This window comes from Salvelinus alpinus, chromosome 17 (assembly GCF_045679555.1).
Source record: "Salvelinus alpinus chromosome 17, SLU_Salpinus.1, whole genome shotgun sequence".
Lineage (NCBI taxonomy): Eukaryota > Metazoa > Chordata > Actinopteri > Salmoniformes > Salmonidae > Salvelinus > Salvelinus alpinus.
The window spans coordinates 33,210,959-33,233,807 of NC_092102.1; the positions used below are offsets into that span (position 1 = coordinate 33,210,959).

General features: G+C 43.4%; 2 protein-coding genes across 2 annotated transcripts; both read right to left on the reverse strand.

Moving 5' to 3' along the window:
• Positions 1-979: 979 nt before the first annotated feature.
• LOC139541864 (dysbindin domain-containing protein 2-like) lies at positions 980-22,177 on the reverse strand. The gene is made up of 6 exons (XM_071346755.1): positions 22,136-22,177; positions 19,491-19,660; positions 12,114-12,172; positions 8,548-8,697; positions 7,869-8,012; positions 980-3,542 (listed from the first exon to the last, which is right to left on the reverse strand). The coding sequence occupies exons 1-6, from the start codon at positions 22,175-22,177 to the stop codon at positions 3,280-3,282; spliced, it is 828 nt and encodes a 275-aa protein (XP_071202856.1). The 3' UTR covers positions 980-3,279.
• Positions 4,477-7,132, reverse strand: LOC139543196 (uncharacterized transmembrane protein DDB_G0289901-like). The gene is made up of 3 exons (XM_071349464.1): positions 7,128-7,132; positions 5,041-6,763; positions 4,477-4,554 (listed from the first exon to the last, which is right to left on the reverse strand). The coding sequence occupies exons 1-3, from the start codon at positions 7,130-7,132 to the stop codon at positions 4,477-4,479; spliced, it is 1,806 nt and encodes a 601-aa protein (XP_071205565.1).
• Positions 22,178-22,849: the final 672 nt, after the last annotated feature.

Sequence of the window (22,849 nt, forward strand, 5' to 3'; positions counted from 1 at the left end):
AAGATCCAGACTATCCAAATAAAGTGTGACTAAGTTGAATAGTGCCCAGGTTTCATCAGAATAGTTTGTTTACAGTGCACACAGTAAACATAATTCTAAAGTAACCTAACCGATCCTTCTCCTCACTCCCCAACCCTTACTATTTCTTAATTTAAGGTTTGCATGGCTTTTTATGGCTTTTTATAAGTATCAGAATAGAGTTATGTGCCAACGGGTATTTTCTGTACAGTACGTAAAACAATGATATGCTTTGTGTCCTGGGGATGTTGGCTAGAGTGAAGGCTAGAGATGTTTTAGCTGAGGTTATTCCCAGAAGTGAAAAGGTATGGATTTGACTTCAATGGTATATTTTTGTTTTTATTCAGGCCTACTGTGAACAGTACAGGGACTGAGTAAACCTGTTCTTCTTCTTAGTGTATTGATAGTGTGGGAATCACTGAATTAATCCAAATGCTACGTATCAAGTATACTTTGTAGTCAATGAGGCAAAGAGTCATTTGTTGAGAGGTACTTAATGACAAACTCCTCCCTTCTAAATTACCCGAGATTCACACCCAGATGTCACGCTATCTATAATTTCCATTAGGTAAAAGTACCTGGATTAACCTTCAGTTTAAATCCTGTTCTCATTTCAGCTCCAAACTTTCCACTAGCGCCCCCGGGCTTAAAACAACTTGCCTGTGACTAACTTTTCTATTTTCCACCCAACCTCAACTCCAGGAAGAGACTCCTGATGTTGGAAATCAGACTGAGAACTGGTTGGTCCTCATCTTGGCTCTGTTTTTTGTGTGTGATTCCCAGACTGTGACGTGGAGGTCATTAAAATGATTTGTGATCACAAATGAACATAGAGGTATATAGAACAATAATTCAAGTCTCAAATTGTTATTATATGCTCACAGCACCGTGTCAGAAGGAGACCCACAACATTTTTTCTAGTAGAGAGCTTGATGAACACACACACACGAACATGTATGGCACTCAAAAAAACAACATTTATTTATTTATTTCTAATGTAATTTATTTGTTTCGCAATTGTATTCATTTTATTCTTTATCTTGACTGGGAGCTCATAGAGAGAGGGAAATTATACACATAACCATGTTTTCCACTGTCAAAAGAGGACCATTATAAAACCAGAAAGCACATGCACACTCACAAACACAGTCACATTCAAGGTACTCTGATGAGAGGAGTACAACCAGACAACATGAGGCTGCTCTCTACTGTTCTCTTGCAATGAACACACACATACATGCATGCGCACACCCACACACACACCCACCCCCGCCCCCCACCTACATACACAGAAACCATTCCAGCTTGTTGATATACTCTAACACAACTGGCATAAACCACTTTGTGTGCCAAGTTTCTACAGTGTCTACATATCCAACCCTCAACGTTCAGCTCAATAGGAGGCTACAGGGAGGAAAGACGCCCTGTTTGTCCTCACAAGACTTGCTTCATGGATAGATAGGCATACAATTTTATCTGAAGTGCCAGGGAAAACACTGGAAATTATACACTTCATAGCAGATGATCAGAACTGTACAGAACATACAGTACATTTACAATGTGGCATGCATTTCATGGTACTCAAATGAGATGAGTATAACCAGACAACATGAGGCTGGGGACTGTGTGGCTCACTCCTGCTCTCTACCTTTCTTTTACAGTTAAAACATCAGTATGTACTGAATTAAAACGGTGGGAAATCTTACCTTGTCATGGCAGGTGTGGGTGCAGGATTTTGCTCCAACCAAGCAGAAATAAAAGTCTGAGTAAGGTTACGCCTCCCTAGTCTAGTAGCTAGTGTCGTGAATTTCCTGTAACTGTTTGATATTGTCTGAATGAGACCAAGGTCTTTACCAATACCAAGGTGTTGTCCTGGTGAGACATTGCCTTAACTCATTCTGACATAGGGGAATGCCACACAGGGATGATTGTACTTCTAAATACCAATCTGAAATCTTTCTGACCCTCTTAAAGGGGCAAGCTGAGGTATGGGGCTGGAGAAATTGTTTACATTTACTTTGTTTACAAAGTAAAACAAGCTTACATTTTGGGTTCTGATGGGGTACGAGAGTTGAGCTAAGCTCATGAGGCATTTATAAGTTCTTCAAGAATCAATGGGTACATGTCATTAACTTATAAGTAAAAAAATGTATGTAGCTACTGTAGATAACTGACTTAAAGATTTTAAATGGCCGTGATCAAGGTGTCCTGAGCTGGAGGGAATAGCAATGGCAGAAACCAAAGAAGAAAATCCAGTATGCTAATGTAGACTAGTGCATGTGTGTGTGTGAGTTGACTCTGTTATGTTACTACATGTTGGATCCTCTGTCAACTGTCACATAAAGGGAGGTAAATACCTTGACTGAGAACAAATGAAACCAAACCGCTTGAGACTTCCACTACTAACTGTTCCAAATGATGCAGCAAAGAGTCATGTTAGAATGCAGTGTTTATATAGCAGCATTAATGAATGGATAGGATTGGATCTAGAATGTAGTCTCACTAAAGTAGTTGTTCACAGGTTCTTATGTGAGACAGACATCTATCTGGACATTCCTTCCTCAATCAATGATATTCTGTGTATGATAAATATGCAGAGCACAATAATGTCACCTTGATAATGGTTGAACACAATACACGTATATTGCTCTGAAGCAACAGAAGAAAAAACTGTGAAAACTGAGTGTTCCTTATAATAGTGCTAAGTAGAAACAATGAGGAGTCATCAATAAGTCGTTTCATAGTTACGCAGAGAATCAATTCCCACTGGGCAAAAACTGGTTACATCAACGTTGTTTCCACGTCATTTCAACTAAAAAATGCAATCTGATGACATTGAATCAAATGTGGAAAACTGATTGGATTTGCAAAAAGTCTTCAACGTAAGGGAATTTAGTCTTTCTTTCACCCAACTTTGAACCTAAATCACATGACATGTTGACATTTTTTGTTTATTTCATGTTGAATTCACATTAGTTGACATTTCAACCAAATGTAAATAAACATTTGACGTTTAAATGGTGTCTGTGCCCAGTGGGTTGACCCATAACAACACACCAAAGAATAACAAGGGTTGTCCATGCTAGGGGTTTCCCACAAGGAATTCCAGGGGCGTCCGCACAGTAACATGTAAAGAGGAAGTGATGGTACTGTATATGTATGGATCTCCGAGTTAGTCTGTTTACCCTCTCCTTGTTGTCATTGACAACAGTCAGAACAGCTGAGTGGCTTGTGTCTCTATGACAACGGAGCGGACAGGCCTCACTTCTCTTCATCTTCTTCCTCTGCCTCTTCATCTTTTGTTCGAGGCACGGAGGTCAGCAACAGGGTGTCTGCGTGCACCTCCTCGTCATCTGATTGGACCACATGGGTGTCGGTCCTTCCCCCGCTGGTGTCACTGGAACCGGAAGAGGTGGATGACATGCGAGATTTTGACCCCCGGCGAATGTCGCAAGTTGGCACACGCTCCCTGTAGACAACTACTTTACTCTCATCTTCCTCCTCTTCCTCTTCATCATCTACCTCTGGTGTGAGGAGCAGGCAGAAGACATGAGTAGAAAATAATAGGAAAAGGAACAAACATCATGACACTGAGGTTCAAGGCATAGAAAGGATTGTAATTACCACTGAAAGGAATTTGTATCAACCCCGACAGTCTTTGTTGGGATCATTTTGAAATGTCACTTACAGTTACCATCCTTTCACAGTACCTCACCATTTTCTCAGTGTTGTGTAAACAACAGGATGTCGTCAGTCGCACTGCCATAACATTTGAGATGGAAGTCTTATGTTCTGTTGATACCGTCTCTATTGTTAAATCAAATGCAATAACAGACTGATGAAAACATGATAACACTTTATTTGGATAGTCCATCTGTAGATGTTCTACAGACTATCAGTAACATTTCAAGTAACTATTGCGGTATCCCAGGAGGTCTACCCCGGGGGATGGTAATAGAGGGGAGGTATGTGAGGCAACGTTGGCTCCCTCTGCTGGGAATACAGCAGCTGGGCACCCCGACACGGACAGCTCCAAGTGGAGGTAATTAGGAGAAAATATTAATGAAAGTAATATTGGCTCTAATAGAGAAATAATGAGGTCTTTGTCTTCAGTATGTCAATGGTGTCTAACAAATTAAGCTGTTCCTTTCATACTGAGTTATTGATATATAAAACAAACCGAAAGGTTTGCACCGATTTCCTCCCTGAGAGTCTCGATACACCTGATCCCTCTCTATCACCACAGTGATCTGATGCCAGGGTAAATCCAGGGTAAACAAAACCGCTTCTGAAAACAGAATCCCTATTTTCCATACGTCAGTTTGCATGAAAGAGAAACACAACAACCTTTTCTGGGTGGTGCAGACATTTCACACACACATAATACAAAAGCAGTTTCAATCTCTTGTGTCATACTTCTAGCTTTAGTTTTACATCTTAAATGTGATACTGCACCAATCAGATTGTGAAGTCTCTGTGGGTGAAGGTAGAGCAGCAAAGAGAGTTTTGTAAGAGGACAGGGGTGAGTTGATAAACCTGTAGGGTCACAATGACAGGAGCAGGAAAACCAGAGAGATAATAAGGTTCCAGTCTAGAACAGCTACACTCTACCAAAGAACCACTAGACTAGAACCACTAGACCACCACTAAAACCCCCAATAGAACCACCACTACAACAACTAGAACCACCACTGGAAGCACTAGAACTACCACTACAACCACTAGAACCACCACCAGAACAATCACTAGAACCACCACTAGAACCATCACTAGAACCACTAGAACCACCACTATAACTACTATAACTACCACTAGAACCACTAGAACAACCACTAGAACAACCCCCGGAACTACTAGAACCACCACTAGTACCACGACTAGAACCACTAGAACTACCACTAGAACCATTAGAACCACCACTAGAACTACAAGAACTACAACTAGAACTACTAGAACAACCACTAGAACTACCACTAGAACCACTAGAACTACCACTAGAACCACTAGAACCACTAGAACTACCACCAGAACCACCACTAGAACCACTAGAACCACCACTAGAACCACTAGAACCACACTAGAACTACCACTAGAACCACTAGAACTACCACTAGAACCACCAGAACTACCACTAGAACCACTAGAACCACCACTGGAACCACTAGAACCACTAGAACCACCACTAGAACCACTAGAGCCACCACTAGAACCACTAGAGCCACCACTAGAACCACTAGAACTACCACTAGAACCACTAGAACCACCACTAGAACCACCACTAGAAGCACCACTAGAAGCACCACTAGAACCACTAGAAGCACCACTAGAACCACTAGAACTACCACTAGAACCACTAGAACCACCACTAGAACCACTAGAACTACCACCAGAACCATCACTAGAACTACTAGAACTACCACTAAAACCACTAGAACAACCACTAGAATCTCCTCTAAAACAACCACTAGAATCTCCACTGGAACCACTAGAACCACTAGAACTACCACTAGAACCACTAGAACTACCACTAGAACCACTAGAACTACCACCAGAACCACCACTAGAACCACTAGAACCACCACTAGAACTACCACTAGAACCACTAGAACTACCACTAGAACCACTAGAACAACCACTAGAATCTCCACTAGAACCACCACTAGAACCACCACTAGAACCACTAGAACCACCACTAGAACTACCACTAGAACTACCACTAGAACCACCAGAACTACCACTAGAACTACTAGAACCACCACTGGAACCACTAGAACCACCACTAGAACAACTAGAACCACCACTAGAACCACTAGAACCACAACTAGAACCACTAGAGCCACCACTAGAACCACTAGAACTACCACTAGAACCACTAGAACCACCACTAGAACCACCACTAGAATCACCACTAGAAGCACCACTAGAACCACTAGAAGCACCACTAGAACCACTAGAACCACCACTAGAACCACTAGAACTACCACCAGAACCATCACTAAAACCACTAGAACAACCACTAGAATCTCCTCTAGAACAACTACTAGAATCTCCACTGGAACCACTAGAACCACTAGAACTACCACTAGAACCACTAGAACTACCACTAGAACCACTAGAACTACCACCAGAACCACCACTAGAACCACTAGAACCACCACTAGAACTACCACTAGAACCACTAGAACTTCCACTAGAACCACTAGAACCACCACTAGAACCACCAGAACTACCACTAGAACCACCACTGGAACCACTAGAACAACCACTAGAATCACCACTAGAATCACCACTAGAACAACTAGAACCACTAGAACCACCGCTAGAACCACAACTAGAACCACTAGAACCACCACTAGAACCACTAGAACTACCACTAGAACCACTAGAACCACCACTAGAACCACCACTAGAATCACTAGAATCACCACTAGAAGCACCACTAGAACCACTAGAACCACCACTAGAACCACCACTGGAAGCACTAGAACTACCACTAGAATCTCCACTAGAACAACCACTAGAATCTCCACTAGAACAACCACTAGAATCTCCACTGGAACCACTAGAACCACCACTAGAACCACGAGAACTACCACTAGAACCACGAGAACTACCACTAGAACCACTAGAACCACTAGAACCACCACCAGAACAACTAGAACCACCACTGGAACCACCACTAGAACCACTAGAACCACCACTAGAACCACTAGAACCACCACTAGAACCACCACTAGAACCACAACTAGAACCACACTATAAACACTAGAACCACCACTAGAACCACCACTGGAACCACTAGAACCACCACTGGATTCCACCACTAGAACTACTAGGCCTTTGCACTCAAGTACACAACAGCTCTACATTCTAGTTCAGAAGAGACTGGTCATTGTTGGAAGAGTACAACCATCCTCCTCTATCTGAATTTTTTAAAACAATTTTTATAAGAAGCATGAAACATGAAAACATGTATACTTATTTGATATACTAAATATCTTAAAATGTCTAACTGTAAGTCGCTCTGTAAAAGAGCTTCTACTAAGTGACTAAAATGTGAATGCATATGTCACAAAAAAAACGTTTTTGCAAGGTAGTCTCAACAGCACCCCATATACTGGAGGAGGGCAATGTTTGTCCTCTAGCTCCATTGACTCCAGTCCAAACCCAGGGAGAATGAACAGGTAGCCAATCAGATCTCATGCAGTAGAAAGTACTTTTTTCTTTCCCATCCAATCAAATGATTGAATAATCTCACGTGCTGTAGCCCACATGCGTGATTCAGAAGATCAATATAGGGAGAGAGATTTTTAATTCAGAGAAGAATGCATAGACATTTTCAAGTCTTTCAAGTTAGCTAAGCATACTATAGCTAGCATGTTTCACAATGGAGTTATTAATTTCAAAAAGGTAGGACTGTGTTTTTAATTGTGCTGCTACTGTGCATACATGAGCTTGTTAGCTAGCTACTAGCTAGCTCTCGTGATGGCGTAACTTAGGGCTTGCTGATTGATGCCAGACATAAACAATGCACATTGGTGCTGCAATGTTATAGCGAGCGCAGGGAAATTACTAACAGCTTGATGAAAAATATGGTATTTTTTCCCCCAACAAAGTCCTTGATCCTCCTCAAATTCTAAGTATAAAGTCACTACTGCTTTTGTTCCTTTTTATAATGACTTGATTTCCACTCTAGAATGGCTAATTGTACATTCCACTCTAGAAAGAAAATCTCTCCACATTCAAACCTTATTTTAAGAAACGAAGTGACCAATTGTTATGTGCCCCCTCCCCTAAAAGCACACCTGGTAAGTATGTTATTTATGGGGCCAGGATGGTGGCATAATTACCTGGTAAAGGGGAGGCCAGTGGGCTGTTGTTGGCCCCAGAGTTGAGGAACACATCCAGTGCTTCCTGGTCAGAGATGTCCATGAGGTCCATCTGCTCCAGCATGTCCACGTTCACCTCCATAGAGGAGATACTGCCCATGGGAGCTGTATGGACAACACATCACACTCAGATACTGGCTGTATATTTACTACTTATCATTAAATCAATTATGTGCTGTTTGTTTGGACTGTAATGTGTGTTCTAATAAGTCCATAGATTACATAATAGAGGCTTATCCTTTGTGTACGTGTTTAACTATTCTTGTGGGGACCAGAAGTCCCCACAAGAATAGTAAAAGAACCAACATTTGACCAAATGGGACACTTTGTTGGTCCCCACAAGGTCAAATGCTATTTCTAAGGGGTTTAGGGTTAAGGTTATAATTAGGTTTAGGGTTAGGGTTAGGAACTAGGGTTAGTTTTATGGTTAGGGTTAGGAGCTAGGGTTAGGTTTAGGGTTCAGGTTAGGTGTTTGGGTTAGAGTTAGGGGTTATGGAAAATAGGATTTTGAATGGGATTGAATTGTGTGTCCCCACAAGGTTAGCTGTACAAGACTGTGTGTGGGGGTGTGTGTGTGTGGTTGTGAGTGTGCGGGCGTGGGTGTGTAGGTGTGTGTGTGTATGTATTGAGCATCTCTCACGTTTCCTGCTGTCAATGTGCAGGTGAGCCGAGGACAGGAGGAAGTCCATATCGTGCTGATACACCTCCTCAAAAAAGCGCTGTCTCTCCCTCAGCTTCAGATGCTGGGTTGAGTCATTGTCCAACGCAATCTGAGAGTTGTCTGTCTCCACTAGCAATCAAAACATAACACATACAGCCCAAATGTCAATAAAACTCCTCAACAGGTACGTGTTGTATAGGTTGACGTTTACATTGTCAGGCCAAAACATCAACATTTTCAGCTTGGGACTACCTGGATGTATTGGATTGCATAGATATCAGTTTGAGAAAACCCCTATAAAACCCATTTAAAACACGTGGGATATACTCAGGATGAGAAGACCAATAACAATGCATTTCTTTGAACATGTAATAAAACATGTGCGATCACAGACTGGAACATGTTCCGGGATTCTTCCGATGACATTGAGGAATACACCACATCAGTCACTGGCTTTATCAATAAGTGCATTGAGGACGTCGTCCCCACAGTGACTGTACGTACATACCCCAACCAGAAGCCATGGATTTACAGGCAACATTCGCACTGAGCTAAAGGGTAGAGCTGCCGCTTTCAAGGTGCGGGACTCTAACCCGGAAGCTTACAAGAAATCCTGCTATGCCCTGCGACGAACCATCAAACAGGCAAAGCGTCAATACAGGGCTAAGATTGAATCATACTACACCGGCTCCGACGCTCGTCAGATGTGGCAGGGCTTGCAAACTATTACAGACTACAAAGGGAAGCACAGCCGCGAGCTGCCCAGTGACACGAGCCTACCAGACGAGCTAAATCACTTCTATGCTCGCTTTGAGGCAAGCAACACTGAGGCATGCATGAGAGCATCAGCTGTTCCGAACGACTGTGTGATCACGCTCTCCGTAGCCGACGTGAGTAAGACCTTTAAACAGGTCAACATACACAAGGCTGTGGGGCCAGACGGATTATCAGGATTATCATTGACTACAGCTCATCGTTCAACACCATAGTAGCCTCAAAGCTCATCACTAAGCTAAGGAACCTGGGACTAAACACCTCCCTCTGCAACTGGATCCTGGACTTCCTGACGGGCCGCCCCCAGGTGGTGAGGGTAGGTAGCAACACATCTGCCACGCTGATCCTCAACACTTGAGCTCCCCAGGGGTGCGTGCTCAGTCCCCTCCTGTACTCACTGTTCACCCACGACTGCATGGCCAGGCACGACTCCAACACCATCATTAAGTTTGCAGACGACACAATAGTGGTAGGCCTGATCACTGACAACGACGAGACAGCTTATAGGGAGGAGGTCAGAGACCTGGCCGGGTGGTGCCAGAATAACAACCTATCCCTCAACGTAACCAAGACTAAGGAGATGATTGTGGACTACAGGAAAAGGAGCACCGAGCACGCCCCCATTCTCATCGACGGAGCTGTAGTGGAGCAGGTTGAAAGCTTCAAGTTCCTTGGTGTCCACATCAACAACAAACTAGAATGGTCCAAACACACCAAGACAGTCGTGACGAGGGCACGACAAAGTCTATTCCCCCTCAGGAAACTAAAAAGATTTGGCATGGGTCCTGAGATCCTCAAAAGGTTCTACAGCTGCAACATCGAGAGCATCCTGACCGGTTGCATCACTGCCTGGTACGGCAATTGCTCGGCCTCCGACCCCAAGGCACTTCAGAGGATAGTGCGTACGGCCCAATACATCACTGGGGCAAAGCTGCCTGCCATCCAGGACCTCTACACCAGGCGGTGCCAGAGGAAGGCCCTAAAAATTGTCAAAGACCCCAGCCACCCCAGTCATAGACTGTTCTCTCTACTACCGCATGGCAAGCGGTACCGGAGAGCCAAGTCTAGGACAAAAATGCTTCTCAACAGTTTTTACCCCCAAGCCATAAGACTCCTGAACAGGTAACCAAATAGTTACCCCCCCCCCCCCAACCCCTCTTTTACGCTGCTGCTACTCTCTGTTTATCTTATATGCATAGTCACTTTAAATATACGTTCATGTACATACTACCTCAATTGGCCCAACCAACCAGTGCTCCCGCACATTGGCTAACCCGGCTGTCTGCATTGTGTCCCACCACCCGCCAACTCCTCTTTTTACGCTACTGCTACTCTCTGTTCGTCATATATGCATAGTCACTTTAACCATACCTACATGAACATACTACCTCAATAAGCCTGACTAACCAGTGTCTGTATATAGCCTTGCTACTGTTATTTTCAAATGTCTTTTTACTGTTGTTTTATTTCTTTACTTACCTACACACACACACACACACATACTTTTTTCCCCCGCACTTTTGGTTAGAGCCTGTAAGTAAGCATTTCACTGTAAGGTCTACACCTGTTGTATTCGGCGCACGTGACAAATCAACTTTGATTTGATTTATGCATTCCTTTCGCAAATGAAATTAGGAATGTAATTTATGCCATTTCTCTGGAGCCATTCTGAAATCCAAAATGTGGGTAACTAATTGCAGTCTATTCCCAGGAGAAAGAGAGGACACATGTCCCCAGGCACACCTCCAGTCAGTCCTGTCCTGTCCTGGGCTAACCAGCTGGGGTTGTATAACTGGGTTATGTCCTCCTCAGCACACTCCAGTCACACGCCCACTGGGCTCAATGAGCTGACACTGTGACTCATGTCACCCCCTGTGTGTGTGTGTGACTTTGTGTGTGTGTGCATGACTGCTTGTGTGTTTGTGTGTGTATGTGTGTGACTGCGTGTGCATGTGTGTGATCTTGTGTGTGTGACTGTGTGTGTGTGCATGACTGCATGTGTGTGTGCATGCAAATGACCTGACGTTGGACTTGGCTGTGGATTCAGCTAAACATTTAAACACTAACTTCTGCCATCTGAGTGGCCATCCTTCTTCAGAGTTCTTATATTCTCTGTTTTCACGCTGTCAATCACAAGTGTCATCAATCAACACTCAGCCTGATACTGACGTTAGTAAGTTGTCACTCATTCCTTCTAGAAGCCTGTAATTCGCTCATTCGTTGGAGGCAGAGAACTTTTCTGACTCCAGTTTGTTAGACCAACTGTTGATATAGGGGATATTACCATGGAGAAAAGATGCATTCAGCCTGTATATTTAATCAAAAAAGAGGTTGAGAGTTTTTGCTGTATTTAACCATTTCTGTGAGGTCTCTCTGCTTTAGGAGGCAGGCTGAGAGTAATGTGTGTCCCGTGACATGCAACCTGGGTTGTTGGAGACACCCACAAACCGAGGGGGGGGGGGGTGTGTCACGCCCTGACCATAGATTGCTTTGTATGTATCTATGTTTTGTTTGGTCAGGGTGTGATGTGGGTGGGCATTCTATGTTGTATGTCTAGGTTGTCTATTTCTGTGTTTGGCCTAGTGTGGTTCCCAATCAGAGGCAGCTGTCTATCGTTGTCTCTGATTGGGAGCTATACTTAGGTAGCCTATTTTCCATTGTGTGTTGTGGGTGGTTGTTTTCTGTTTAGTGTATGTTCACCTGGCAGAACTGTTCGTTTATCGTTTTTGTTGTTTTGTTAGTATTCATTAAAAGTAATTATAAGTACTTACCACGCTGCACCTTGGTCTTCTCCTTCTCCTCGATACGACGATCGTTACAGGGGGTCGCTCTAATAAGACAGTCACACAGGAATACCACGACAACTAAGAGACGGTTGATGATGACTTGACTGTACAGCTTATGTAAACTACAGCGCCTTTAGCCACCGAACCCACGGATCTGTCAAAGAGGTCCCACACATATAGGCAAGCAGAAACACACACGGGTGTGTACATGCACACTGCACACGCACACACACACACACACACACACAAATAGAAACTTTGTTCTCCCACTCTCTGCATCTGTCTTAGTCCACTAATGATGTTTCAACATGTAGAAATATTAAATTAACTGGAATATCCTCTAAACGTACCCTCATCATTTCTGTAAGTTGGCTGGCTCAGACAAGGTTCCACAGATAGATAGTCACTAATCAGAGGCATCTGAATCAAATGTAATGAGTGATCATTGTATAATGAGCGTGGTGTAATAAATGCATTCTCCATTCATCTCTAAGTGGGCAACTTCAAAGACTGGGCTTGACGTTCAGGGCCAGTTCAGTCAAGGGCAATGAGAGTGAGTCAGGCACTGAGTATGGGAGTTCATTGTTCAACTTGCCATTAGTGATTATGTATATGTCAAGACTCATCAGCCATGTAGAAGGATTTGGGAAACTGCTGTAAAGTATGTAAGTTTGGTAACACTTTATGACACGGTCATAACCTGTTATATTATGATCATAACACTGTCATGACACATATATTTAAGCCTGTTGTGACGTATATTGCGTTATTTTATGGCTGGTTGTGACAACAACATTATAGTGTAAAAACCCACAAAACTTATCACACAAGGCAAAACATTCCATTACACCATAGCCTACTTTTCAACAGTCTGTTTATGTTGTATAACATTTAGTTAATTATCATTGTATTTGCTCACACATTGTTGTCAGACATGCACCTACCCCAATGCTCTGTTGCTGATGACTGGAATGAATGCAGGAGCAGATTTCAGGAACAGGAGAAGACACCCTCTTTTAGACTGATGACTGACATAAGGGCATGTACTGTATGTGATAGACCTATCTGGCTTATATGATTATGATGGCCATAATGCTTCTTGACTGTGTCATAAAGTGTATTTTGACGTTGAAATTGCTGAGGACGTCGGGAAATGCCTTCAAAACCGGCCAATAGGGACAACAGTGAGTGCTATTACCATCAATTGGGCTTGAATGTGACTGTGAGACCCCTGCTGCATCTGTGTCCTGATATATGCCATGCACCTCTGACACACTGTCTTATGCAACTGTCCAAAATAATAAGCCAATGCATGGTTATACAATAATGCGACAAAAGAACACATACGTCCCAGTGGCTTTTCTTCAGAGCACTCAACATTTCCACTGGGTAAGTGCTTCTGTTGACTGTTGAGTTTGGGTGCTCACATAAACCAAATATGCATTTAATGGAGGTTCCCATTCTCCTTTGGTGATTGTGTCATGTTATTACTTTTATCCCACAAACTGTACTTATTAAATGAGTGTATTTTCATGGTTACATGTTTTTCTTAATCTGCAGAGACCAGATGGTGAGGTCAGAATACTGCAGCCAGGCCAGAGTTCTGTCAGTCGGTGTTCTGTAACTAACACACAGTTAAACACTCAGTTACAGTAGCTGTTGCATAGACATGATACATGTCAATCCATATAGTCTGTACCCATCACACAGTATCTATAAGTGTATTTATGGACATATTCAATCAATCCCTATGCCAGTCTGCTGTCCCCACATGCGTCAAGATGGCCACCATTGTTCCTGTTCCCAAGAAAGTTAAAGTAACTGAACTAAATGACTATCGCCCCGGTGCACTCACTTCTGTCATCATGAAGTGCTTTGAGAGACTAGTCAAGGACCATATCACCTCCACCCTACCTGATACCCTAGACCCACTCCAATTTGCTTACCGCCCCAATAGGTCCACTGACGGTGCAATCGCCATCACACTGCACACTGCCCTATCCCATCTGGACAAGAGGAATAGCTATTTAAGAATGCTGTTCATTGACTACAGCTCAGCATTTAACACCATAGTACCCTCCAAACCCTCATTAAGCTCGAGACCCTGGGTCTCAACCCCGCCCTGTGCAACTGGGTCCTGGACTTTCTGACGGGCCACCCCCAGGTGGTGAAGGTAGGAAACAACATCCCGCTGATACGCAACACTGGGGCCCCACAAGGGTGCATTCTCAGCCCTCTCCTGTGCTCCCTGTTCACCCATGACTGCGTGGCCATGCACTCTTCCAACTCAATCATCAAGTTTGCAGACGACACTACAGTGGTAGGCTTGATTACCAACAACGATGAGACGGCCTACAGGGAGGAGGTGAGGGCTCTCGGAGTGTGGTGTCAGAAAAACAACCTCTCACTCAACGTCAACAAAACAAAGGAGATGATCATGGACTTCAGGAAACAGCAGAGGGAGCAGCCCCCTATCCACATCAACGGGACAGTAGTGGAGAAGGTGGAAAGTTTTAAATTCCTCAGCGTACACATCACTGACAAACTGAAATGGTCCACCCACACAGACAGCGTGGTAAAGAAGGCGAACCAGCGCCTCTTCAACCTCAGGAGGCTGAATAAATTTGGCTTGTCACCTAAAACACTCACAAACACACACATGCACGCATACACACACAAACACACACACACACACACAGCATGTCAGCACAATCCATTTCTCAATTCTCTCTTCCTCTTCATCTACACTGATTGAAGTGGATTTAAAAGGTGACATCAATAAGGAATCATAGCCTTCATCTGAATTCACCTGGTCAGTCTATGTCATGGAAAGAGCAGGTATCCGCAATGTTTTGTACACTCAGTGTATTTATCATTATTTCATTACAGAAGATAATCTATTTAACATAAAGAACAAAGTGAAACTGAATAGGACCAAGTAGAACAGAATAGGACCAAGTAGAACTGAATAGGACCAAGTAGAACTGAATAGGACCAAGTAGAACTGAATAGGATACAACCGAAAACCCTGAGGCGAGCTACACAATGAAAGACTTTGATTTGCTGCACAAACTCTGCGGGTCAAAAAGCTAATAGGTTTCCTTTAGAGATGCATCCATTTTCCTCTCCCTTTTCTCTCCATTTTCCTGTGTAGCAGATTAATCTCTCCAAGAATTTCTCCCCAGCATGTAGAGGAGAGGGGGAGGAGGCAGAGAGAGAAGAGAGGGGGATGAGGGGGGAGGTAGTGGTTAAAGGGGCCGGGGGAGTGGGGAGACTGACTGGGGGAGCTGGACCACATGATTATCCCCCATCCCCATGGTTACCCATCCGTGATCTGACCTATCTCCTCTCCTCTCTGTAGGCTTCCCGTGCCCAGGTCTGGGCTTGTCTCCCTGACCATATATTGTGAGGACCAAGCAGTAGCAAACCTGGTGTGTGTGTGTGTGTGTGTGTGTGTGTGTGTGTGTGTGTGTGTGTGTGTGTGTGTGTGTGTGTGTGTGTGTGTGTGTGTGTGTGTGTGTGTGTGTGTGTGTGTGTGTTTGAGAGAGAGAGAGAGAGAGAGAGAGTAGAGATTCTCTATCACTTTGACAGTTGACGACTGGCTCACACCCAATCCTCTCCCCTTGGGGGTGCAGTGATAGTCTACCCCACCTCTTTACAGTTTCTAGCTGACCCATCTCTCATTATTACTGCCATTATTTACAGACCCAATCCCTCTCTCTCTCCCTCTCCCCTCAGCCACAGCAGTCTGAATGGGGATACATGATTGCTCACTGCAGCACCACAATAGCCTGTTAACTATTCCTTCACACAGTCATATCATTAGCACAACACTCATACAGTAGCGTAGAGCGATAATGGTCAGCGCTACTTCTGCCCTTCCCCCAACCACCATCACCATTAGGGCACTGCAAATACACCATCCTCCCGCCCTAAGCCGTTATGTGAGACACATATATCATGGGGCTATGAAGACCTGTCAGTATACATTCAGGCTTAGTGGTAATAGAGTACTGGATGAGATCGGTTATCCATCTTCCTTCTAGCTAATCTCTCTGTCCTTCTCTCTGATTCCTCCATTTCTCTTCTCCCTTAGTCAGAAGAGGGAGGTCCACTCTATGACCATGGGCTAATCCTGTAGGCCTGTATTCCCAGAGCCATTAAAGCACTTGTGAGGGGTAAATGTTTGACCTTCATCCCTTACCAAGGCTGCACATTTAGTTCAATCAGAGCAGGTCTCTAACTCGGTCTCCATAACCTTCACAGACACAGAATAGAGATGCTAAACCTCCAGGGATGAAACGGTCTGGTGCCAAATAACCTCACACATACTCCCATTCCCAGCCCAACACTCAAACACATTTAAAAAACATCTTAGGTTTTGTTAACTAACATTACCTTATTGCAAATTATTTCACTTAGGCCTATTGGAGAATGACTACACCATTATTCACTCACACTTAATCTACTGTCTTCATGACACAATCAAAACAGTATTATTTTAGAGGATTTAGCTTGCTCACCCAATTTGGCTACACTTGACACCTTCTACAGATTAGTGTTAGCATGCTAAGCCGGTAGCTAAGCCAGACACCTCTTCCTATAGCTTAGATGGAGAAGGTATGTTATAGCGTGTCTAGCCTAAGTCTGTAAGACAGTCCTTTTCTGGCTTAGTGAAATAATGGTGTTAGTGTTAACCCCTTACTATGTGTGTAGCTCAGGCGGCTGGTGTCCTGTTAATTAGGGAAGACAGGCTCATAGTAATCGTTGGAAAGGAATAAATGGAATGGTATCAAACACATGTGTTTGATACCATTCCGTTCACTGCATTCCAGACATTGTTATGAGCCATCAGCAGTCTCTTGTGGTGTGTAGCCTACTGTACATACATCCAAACTGAGACACCTCCCTTGTGGATAACAGTAAGGCAGCCAATAACAGACTCACTGAAGACTCTTATTTTGTTTGTCATGTTGTTTGGTTGGTTGACAATATGTCTGAGTATCTTAAGATGTATAGTTCAGCTGTGGGCTGGCTGTGGAAGGGTTAAAGTGAGGTGCCCAGACTGTACTGTCTGGTTCCATATGAACCCTGTGTCCCTCTACCCATTGCCACATTTGGTAGATCTAATAACAATGGATAGGTTTTCAACAAATCACTCACACCTATCAGATCCTGCTAGATCAACTCATATTAGGTAGGGAGGTATGGACATGGTGTTGACTTGGAGAGACATACACCTGTTAGACCATACACCATACTGTGAGAGACCTGAGAACATCTTGCCATCTTGCCAGAGACTGTTACAATCTACCACAGGATTAATTCAACTGACTGTTGCTGATGTCAGACCACCAACTCCTTCAAGAAGATATTCAATCATCTACACTAGGGTTACACTACATGGACAAAAGTATGTGGACATCCCCTTCAAATTAGTGGATTCAGCTATTTCAGCCACACCCGTTGCTGACAGGTGTATACAATTGAACTCATAGCCATGCAATCTCTATAGTCAAACATTGGCAGTAGAATGGCCCGTACTGAAGAGCTCAGTGACTTTCAATGTGACACCGTCATAGGATGCCACCTTTCCAACAAGTCAGTTCGTCAAATTTCTGCCGTGCTAGAGCTGCCCTGGTCAACTGTAAGTGCTCTTATTGTGAAGTGGAAATGTCTAGGAGCAACAACGGCTCAGCTGCAGGCCACACACGCTCACAGAAAGGGACCGCTGAGTGCTGAAGCTTGTAGTGCATAAAAATATTCTTTCCTCGGTTGCAACACTCATTACCAAGTTCCAAACTGCCTCTGGAAGCAATGTCAGCACAATAACTGTTCGTCAGGAGCTTTATGAAAGGGGTTTCCATGGTCGGGCATCCGCACACAAGCCTAAGATCCCCATGCGCAATGCCAGGCGCCGGCTGGAGTGGTGTAAAGCTCGCCGCCATTGGACTCCATCTGGCAGACGGACGGACAAATCTGGGTTTGGTGGGTGCCAGGAGAACACTACCTGCCGGAATGCATAGTGCCAACTGTAAAGTTTGGTGGAGGAGGAATAATGGTCTGGGGCAGTTTTTCATGGTTCGGTCTAGGCCCCTTAGTTCCAGTGAAGATAAATCTTAACACTACAGCATATAATGACATTCTAGACGATTCTGTGCTTCCAACTTTGTGGCAACAGTTTGGGGAAGGCCCTTTCCTGTTTCACCATGACAATATCCCTGTGCACAAAGCGAGGTCCATACAGAAATGGTTTGTCGAGATCGGTGTGGAAGAACTTGACTGGCCTCGACAGAGCCCTGACCTCAACCCCATCGAACACATTTGGGATGAATTGGAATGCCGACTGCAAGCCAGGCCTAATTGCCCAACATCAGTGCTCGACCTCACTAATGCTGTTGTGGCTGAATGGAAGCAAGTCCCTGCAGCAATGTTCCAACATCTAGTGGAAAGCCTTCCCAGAGGAGTGGAGGCTGTTATAGCAGCAAAGGGGGAACCAATTCCATATTAATGTCCATTATTTTTTAATGAGATGTTCGGCGAGCAGGTGTCCACATACTTTTAGCCAAGTAGTGTATCTTTTAATACTTTTCTCCCTCCTTCCTCCTCTTTCTCTCTCTGCAGCATGGACCACATGTGACGACCTCATTGTAACTCTGACCATGGTGGTCCTGTGATGGACCACACATGTTCAACAGGAACCAAACCACATCCCTGCTTATTGTCATTTATCCAATCACAGAGGACCTTACTGGTCAAACACTTTGACAATGTCATCATCAATTGTACCTCCTTTAACTTAAACCAGGTAGGTGAGGTTTGGATTCGGTGAAGCTGCGGTGAATATAGCATCAGGTGATTGTATCAAAAATACATTTTCTGTCACCGACCGTGGTGTCAATCACACCTATTGTGGAATACTAAATATACATGTATCTTAATTTCGGACTAATCTCAGTATCTATCTCTTTAGTACGGTATGTATCAGTTTAAACCAATCTACATTATAGAAAGATGGACAGACAGCTATTAATTAGACATCCTAAGAAAGTTATCCTAAGACAGTTACAGTGTAATATGACTGTCCTACTGAAGCCTAATATCCTAAAATGCTAAAAATGAATTTGATTTACAGTATAATTAGGATCACAATTAAAGCATAATTATTAACTGATTGGCCAGAAATGTTATGCTTACTGTAAGTTTGGGGAATTTACAGGACAGTGGTAGACACATGTTAACATAATTGAATATAAATGCACCATTGTGATGAACTCCCTCCAGTCTATTAGGTTTAACTACTACCACTTTCAATTACTTTCAGAGCTGGTAGAGATCGGCAACATAAAGTGAGTTACTCACATGACTGACGCTTGTTGTGGTTGGTCGATCCAGACGAGGACGTGGACATGGTCCAATCGAGGGGGGGGGGGGGGGGGGGGTTGCAGACAGTGATGGAGAATGTCTACCCTCTGTGTATGCAGGTATGTGTGCGAGAGAGGGAGTGCGCGTATGAGTGTGTGAGTCCACTCCTGTCAGAGTTCCAGGACAGAACACTGCGATGTGTAAAGCCTGGTCATCTAGTCTCTAGAGATGTTGAGAATTCTTTAAAAACAAGAACATCTGAGATATACCTCACAGGAAAACACTCCCTCTGTTCTCCTCTTGTCTGTCCTGTCTGTTTTTTACTCTCTCACCTGATTTTGCTTTGTAGTTCCCTCTCTCTGTCCTCTTTTGCTACTCTTTCTTTCAGCAGCTCTCTCTCTCTCTCTCTCTCTCTCTTGCGTGCTCTCTCTCTCTCTCTCTCTCTCTCTCTCTCTCTCTCTCTCTCTCTCTCTCTCTCTCTCTCTCTCTCTCTCTCTCTCTCTCTCTCTCTCTCTCTCTCTCTCTCTCTCAGACCTGGTAGGGTTGTACAGAGCGGTGCCGAGCTGCAGCTTAGGAACAGAGGGAGAGAGTGTGGGTTAAGGCAGTGCGGCCTGTACCAAGTTGACACCCACAGAGGGGACAGCATGTGATAGGATAAGGTGGAGCAGTGCTTCTTACATAATGTGGAGGAACGTACCAGGATAAGTAAAACCCCTCCTCTGTGTAAAAATATAGATCTGTAATTATCTAAGGGAGAGGGTGAAAAGAACAGAAGCTTTGTATCTGACAAATAGTAAATATGAGGAAAATATTCAGCAACACTTGAAGGAAAATTTAAGTGGATGTCAAAAAAAAAAAAAAAAAAGATAATCAAGAAGACACTTTCATTCTTTAGAGTCTAAGACGTTGGGGGGAGTGGGTGTGCTAAGCTGACATGGGATTGTTTTAAGATGGTCATACTCTGGATAATTTAGCTATCTGATTTTTAGGTATAAAAAATATATTGAAAAATATTTGATGAAATATTGATTTTGACCTTTACTCCTGAAGCCAATAGAAACACATGTAATATTACATTCATAAATGGCAAAAAGGACAGTCAAAAAATAAGTAGTTAGAAACAAGGTTTTGAAGTGTCTGTTCTAAATGTATACAGTACCAGTCAAAAGTTTGGACACCCCTACTCATTCTAGGGTTTTTCTTCTTTCTTTATTTTTACTATTTTCTACATTGTAAAATAATATTGAAGACATCACAATTATGAAATAACACATATAGAATCATGTAGTAACCAAAAAAGTGTTAAACAAATCAAAATATATTTTACATTTGAGATTCTTCAAAGTAGCCACCCATCTTTGATGACAGCTTTGCACACTCTTGGCATTCTCTCAACCAGCTTCAAGAGGTAGTCACCCGGAATGCAGAACAGCTCAAATAAGCAAAGAGAAACGACACTCCATCATTACTTTAAGACATGAATTTCAGTCAATGCGGAAAATTTCAAGAACTTTCAAGTGCAGTCGCAAAAACCATGAAGCGCTATGATGACACTGACTCTCATGAGGACCGCCACAGTAAAGGAAGACCTAGAGTTACCTCTGCTGCAGAGGATAAGTTCAATAGATTGCAGCCCAAATAAATGCTTCACAGAGTTCAAGTAACAGACACATCTCAACATCAACTGTGCAGAGGAGACTGCATGAATCAGGCCTTCATGGTCGAATTGCTGCAAAGAAACCACTACTAAAGGACACCAATAAGAAGAACAGACTTGCTTTGGCCAAGAAACATGTGCAATGGACATTAGACCAGTGGAAATCTGTCATTTGGTCTGATGAGTCCGAATTTGAAATTTTGGGTTTCAACCGCCATGTCTTTGTGAGACGCAGAGTAGGTGAACAGATGATATCTGCATGTGTGGTTCCCACCATGGAGCATGGAGGAGGATGTGTGATGGTTTGGGGGTGCTTTGCTGGTGACACTGTCTGTGATTTATTTAGAATTCAAGGCACACTTAACCAGCACGGCTACCTCAGCATTCTACAGCGATACGCCATCCCATCTAGTTTGCACTTAGTGGGACTATCATTTGTTTTTCAACAGAACAATGACCCAACACACCTCCAGGCTGTGTAAGGGCTATTTGACCAAGGAGAGTGATGGAGTGCTGCATCAGATGACCTGGCCTCTACAATCACCCAATCTCAATCCAATTGGTTTGGGAGGAGTTGGACCGCAGAGTGAAGGAAAAGCAGCCAACAAGTGTTCATTATATGTCGGAACTCTTTCAAGACTGTTGGAAAAGCATTCCGCATGAAGCTGTTTGAGAAAATGCCAAGAAAGTGCAAAGCTGTCATCAAGGCAAAGGGTGGCTACTTTGAAGAATCTCAAATATAAAATATATTTAGATTTTTTGGTTACTTCGGGATTTCATATGTGTTATTTCATAGTTTTGATGTCTTCACTATTATTCTACAATGTAGAAAACTGTGAAAATAAAGAAAACCCTTGACGGAGTAGGTGTGTCCAAACTTTTGATTGGTACTGTATATATATTTTTACACATATTTAACCCCTTTTTTGGGTAGGAACAAACTACTTTCATACTTCCATTAGTTTTTTTCACCGTTACCGGTTACCTTCAGATGAGTCCCGTGATACTTGTGGGGGTCGTAGAGCATACATCGCTCTAGCTCTGCCACCTTTCACCGCAGATGCGACACTGGCGGATGCGGTTGATTGAGATGCATCCAATGTAAAAAAACGAATTGGCGGATTTTGATGGGGATTGTTTTGTTACGTAATTTAGATTGAGGCACTGGTGCGTCAATCGACTCTAGGGGGTTAATTGTCTCCTAAGACTAGCTAAATATCATCCTCATCTTTGGTTCACTCTTCTATTCATGTGCATGGTGGGAAAGAAAGGTACTGCAGCGAGGACTATTTTGTCTTATCTGACACTGAATGACAGAGTACAGGACAGGCTGTGTATCAACATGTAACAAGCCCTGACCTTCTAACCGCACACATTCTGCATCTCCCATTTCTCCAGAGTTGTACATAATACATGTACCTTTTGGGGGAAAAGTGACGCGTTGCAGCTTGCTGATGACCTTGTATCCTAATGTATATTAAGCAACAATGTTTTAAAATGGAAAATGGTATCACTTACAGAAAGTTCACTACCTCCCCCCTAAACCAGTTAAGTACTCTGATTTTGAATAAATATTTCAGTTTTGATTCTTTATATAAGTATATATATTCTTGATTACCAACAACAACGAGACAGCCAATAGGGAGGAGGTAAGGGCACTCAGAGTGTGGTGTCAGGGAAACAACCTCTCACTGAACGT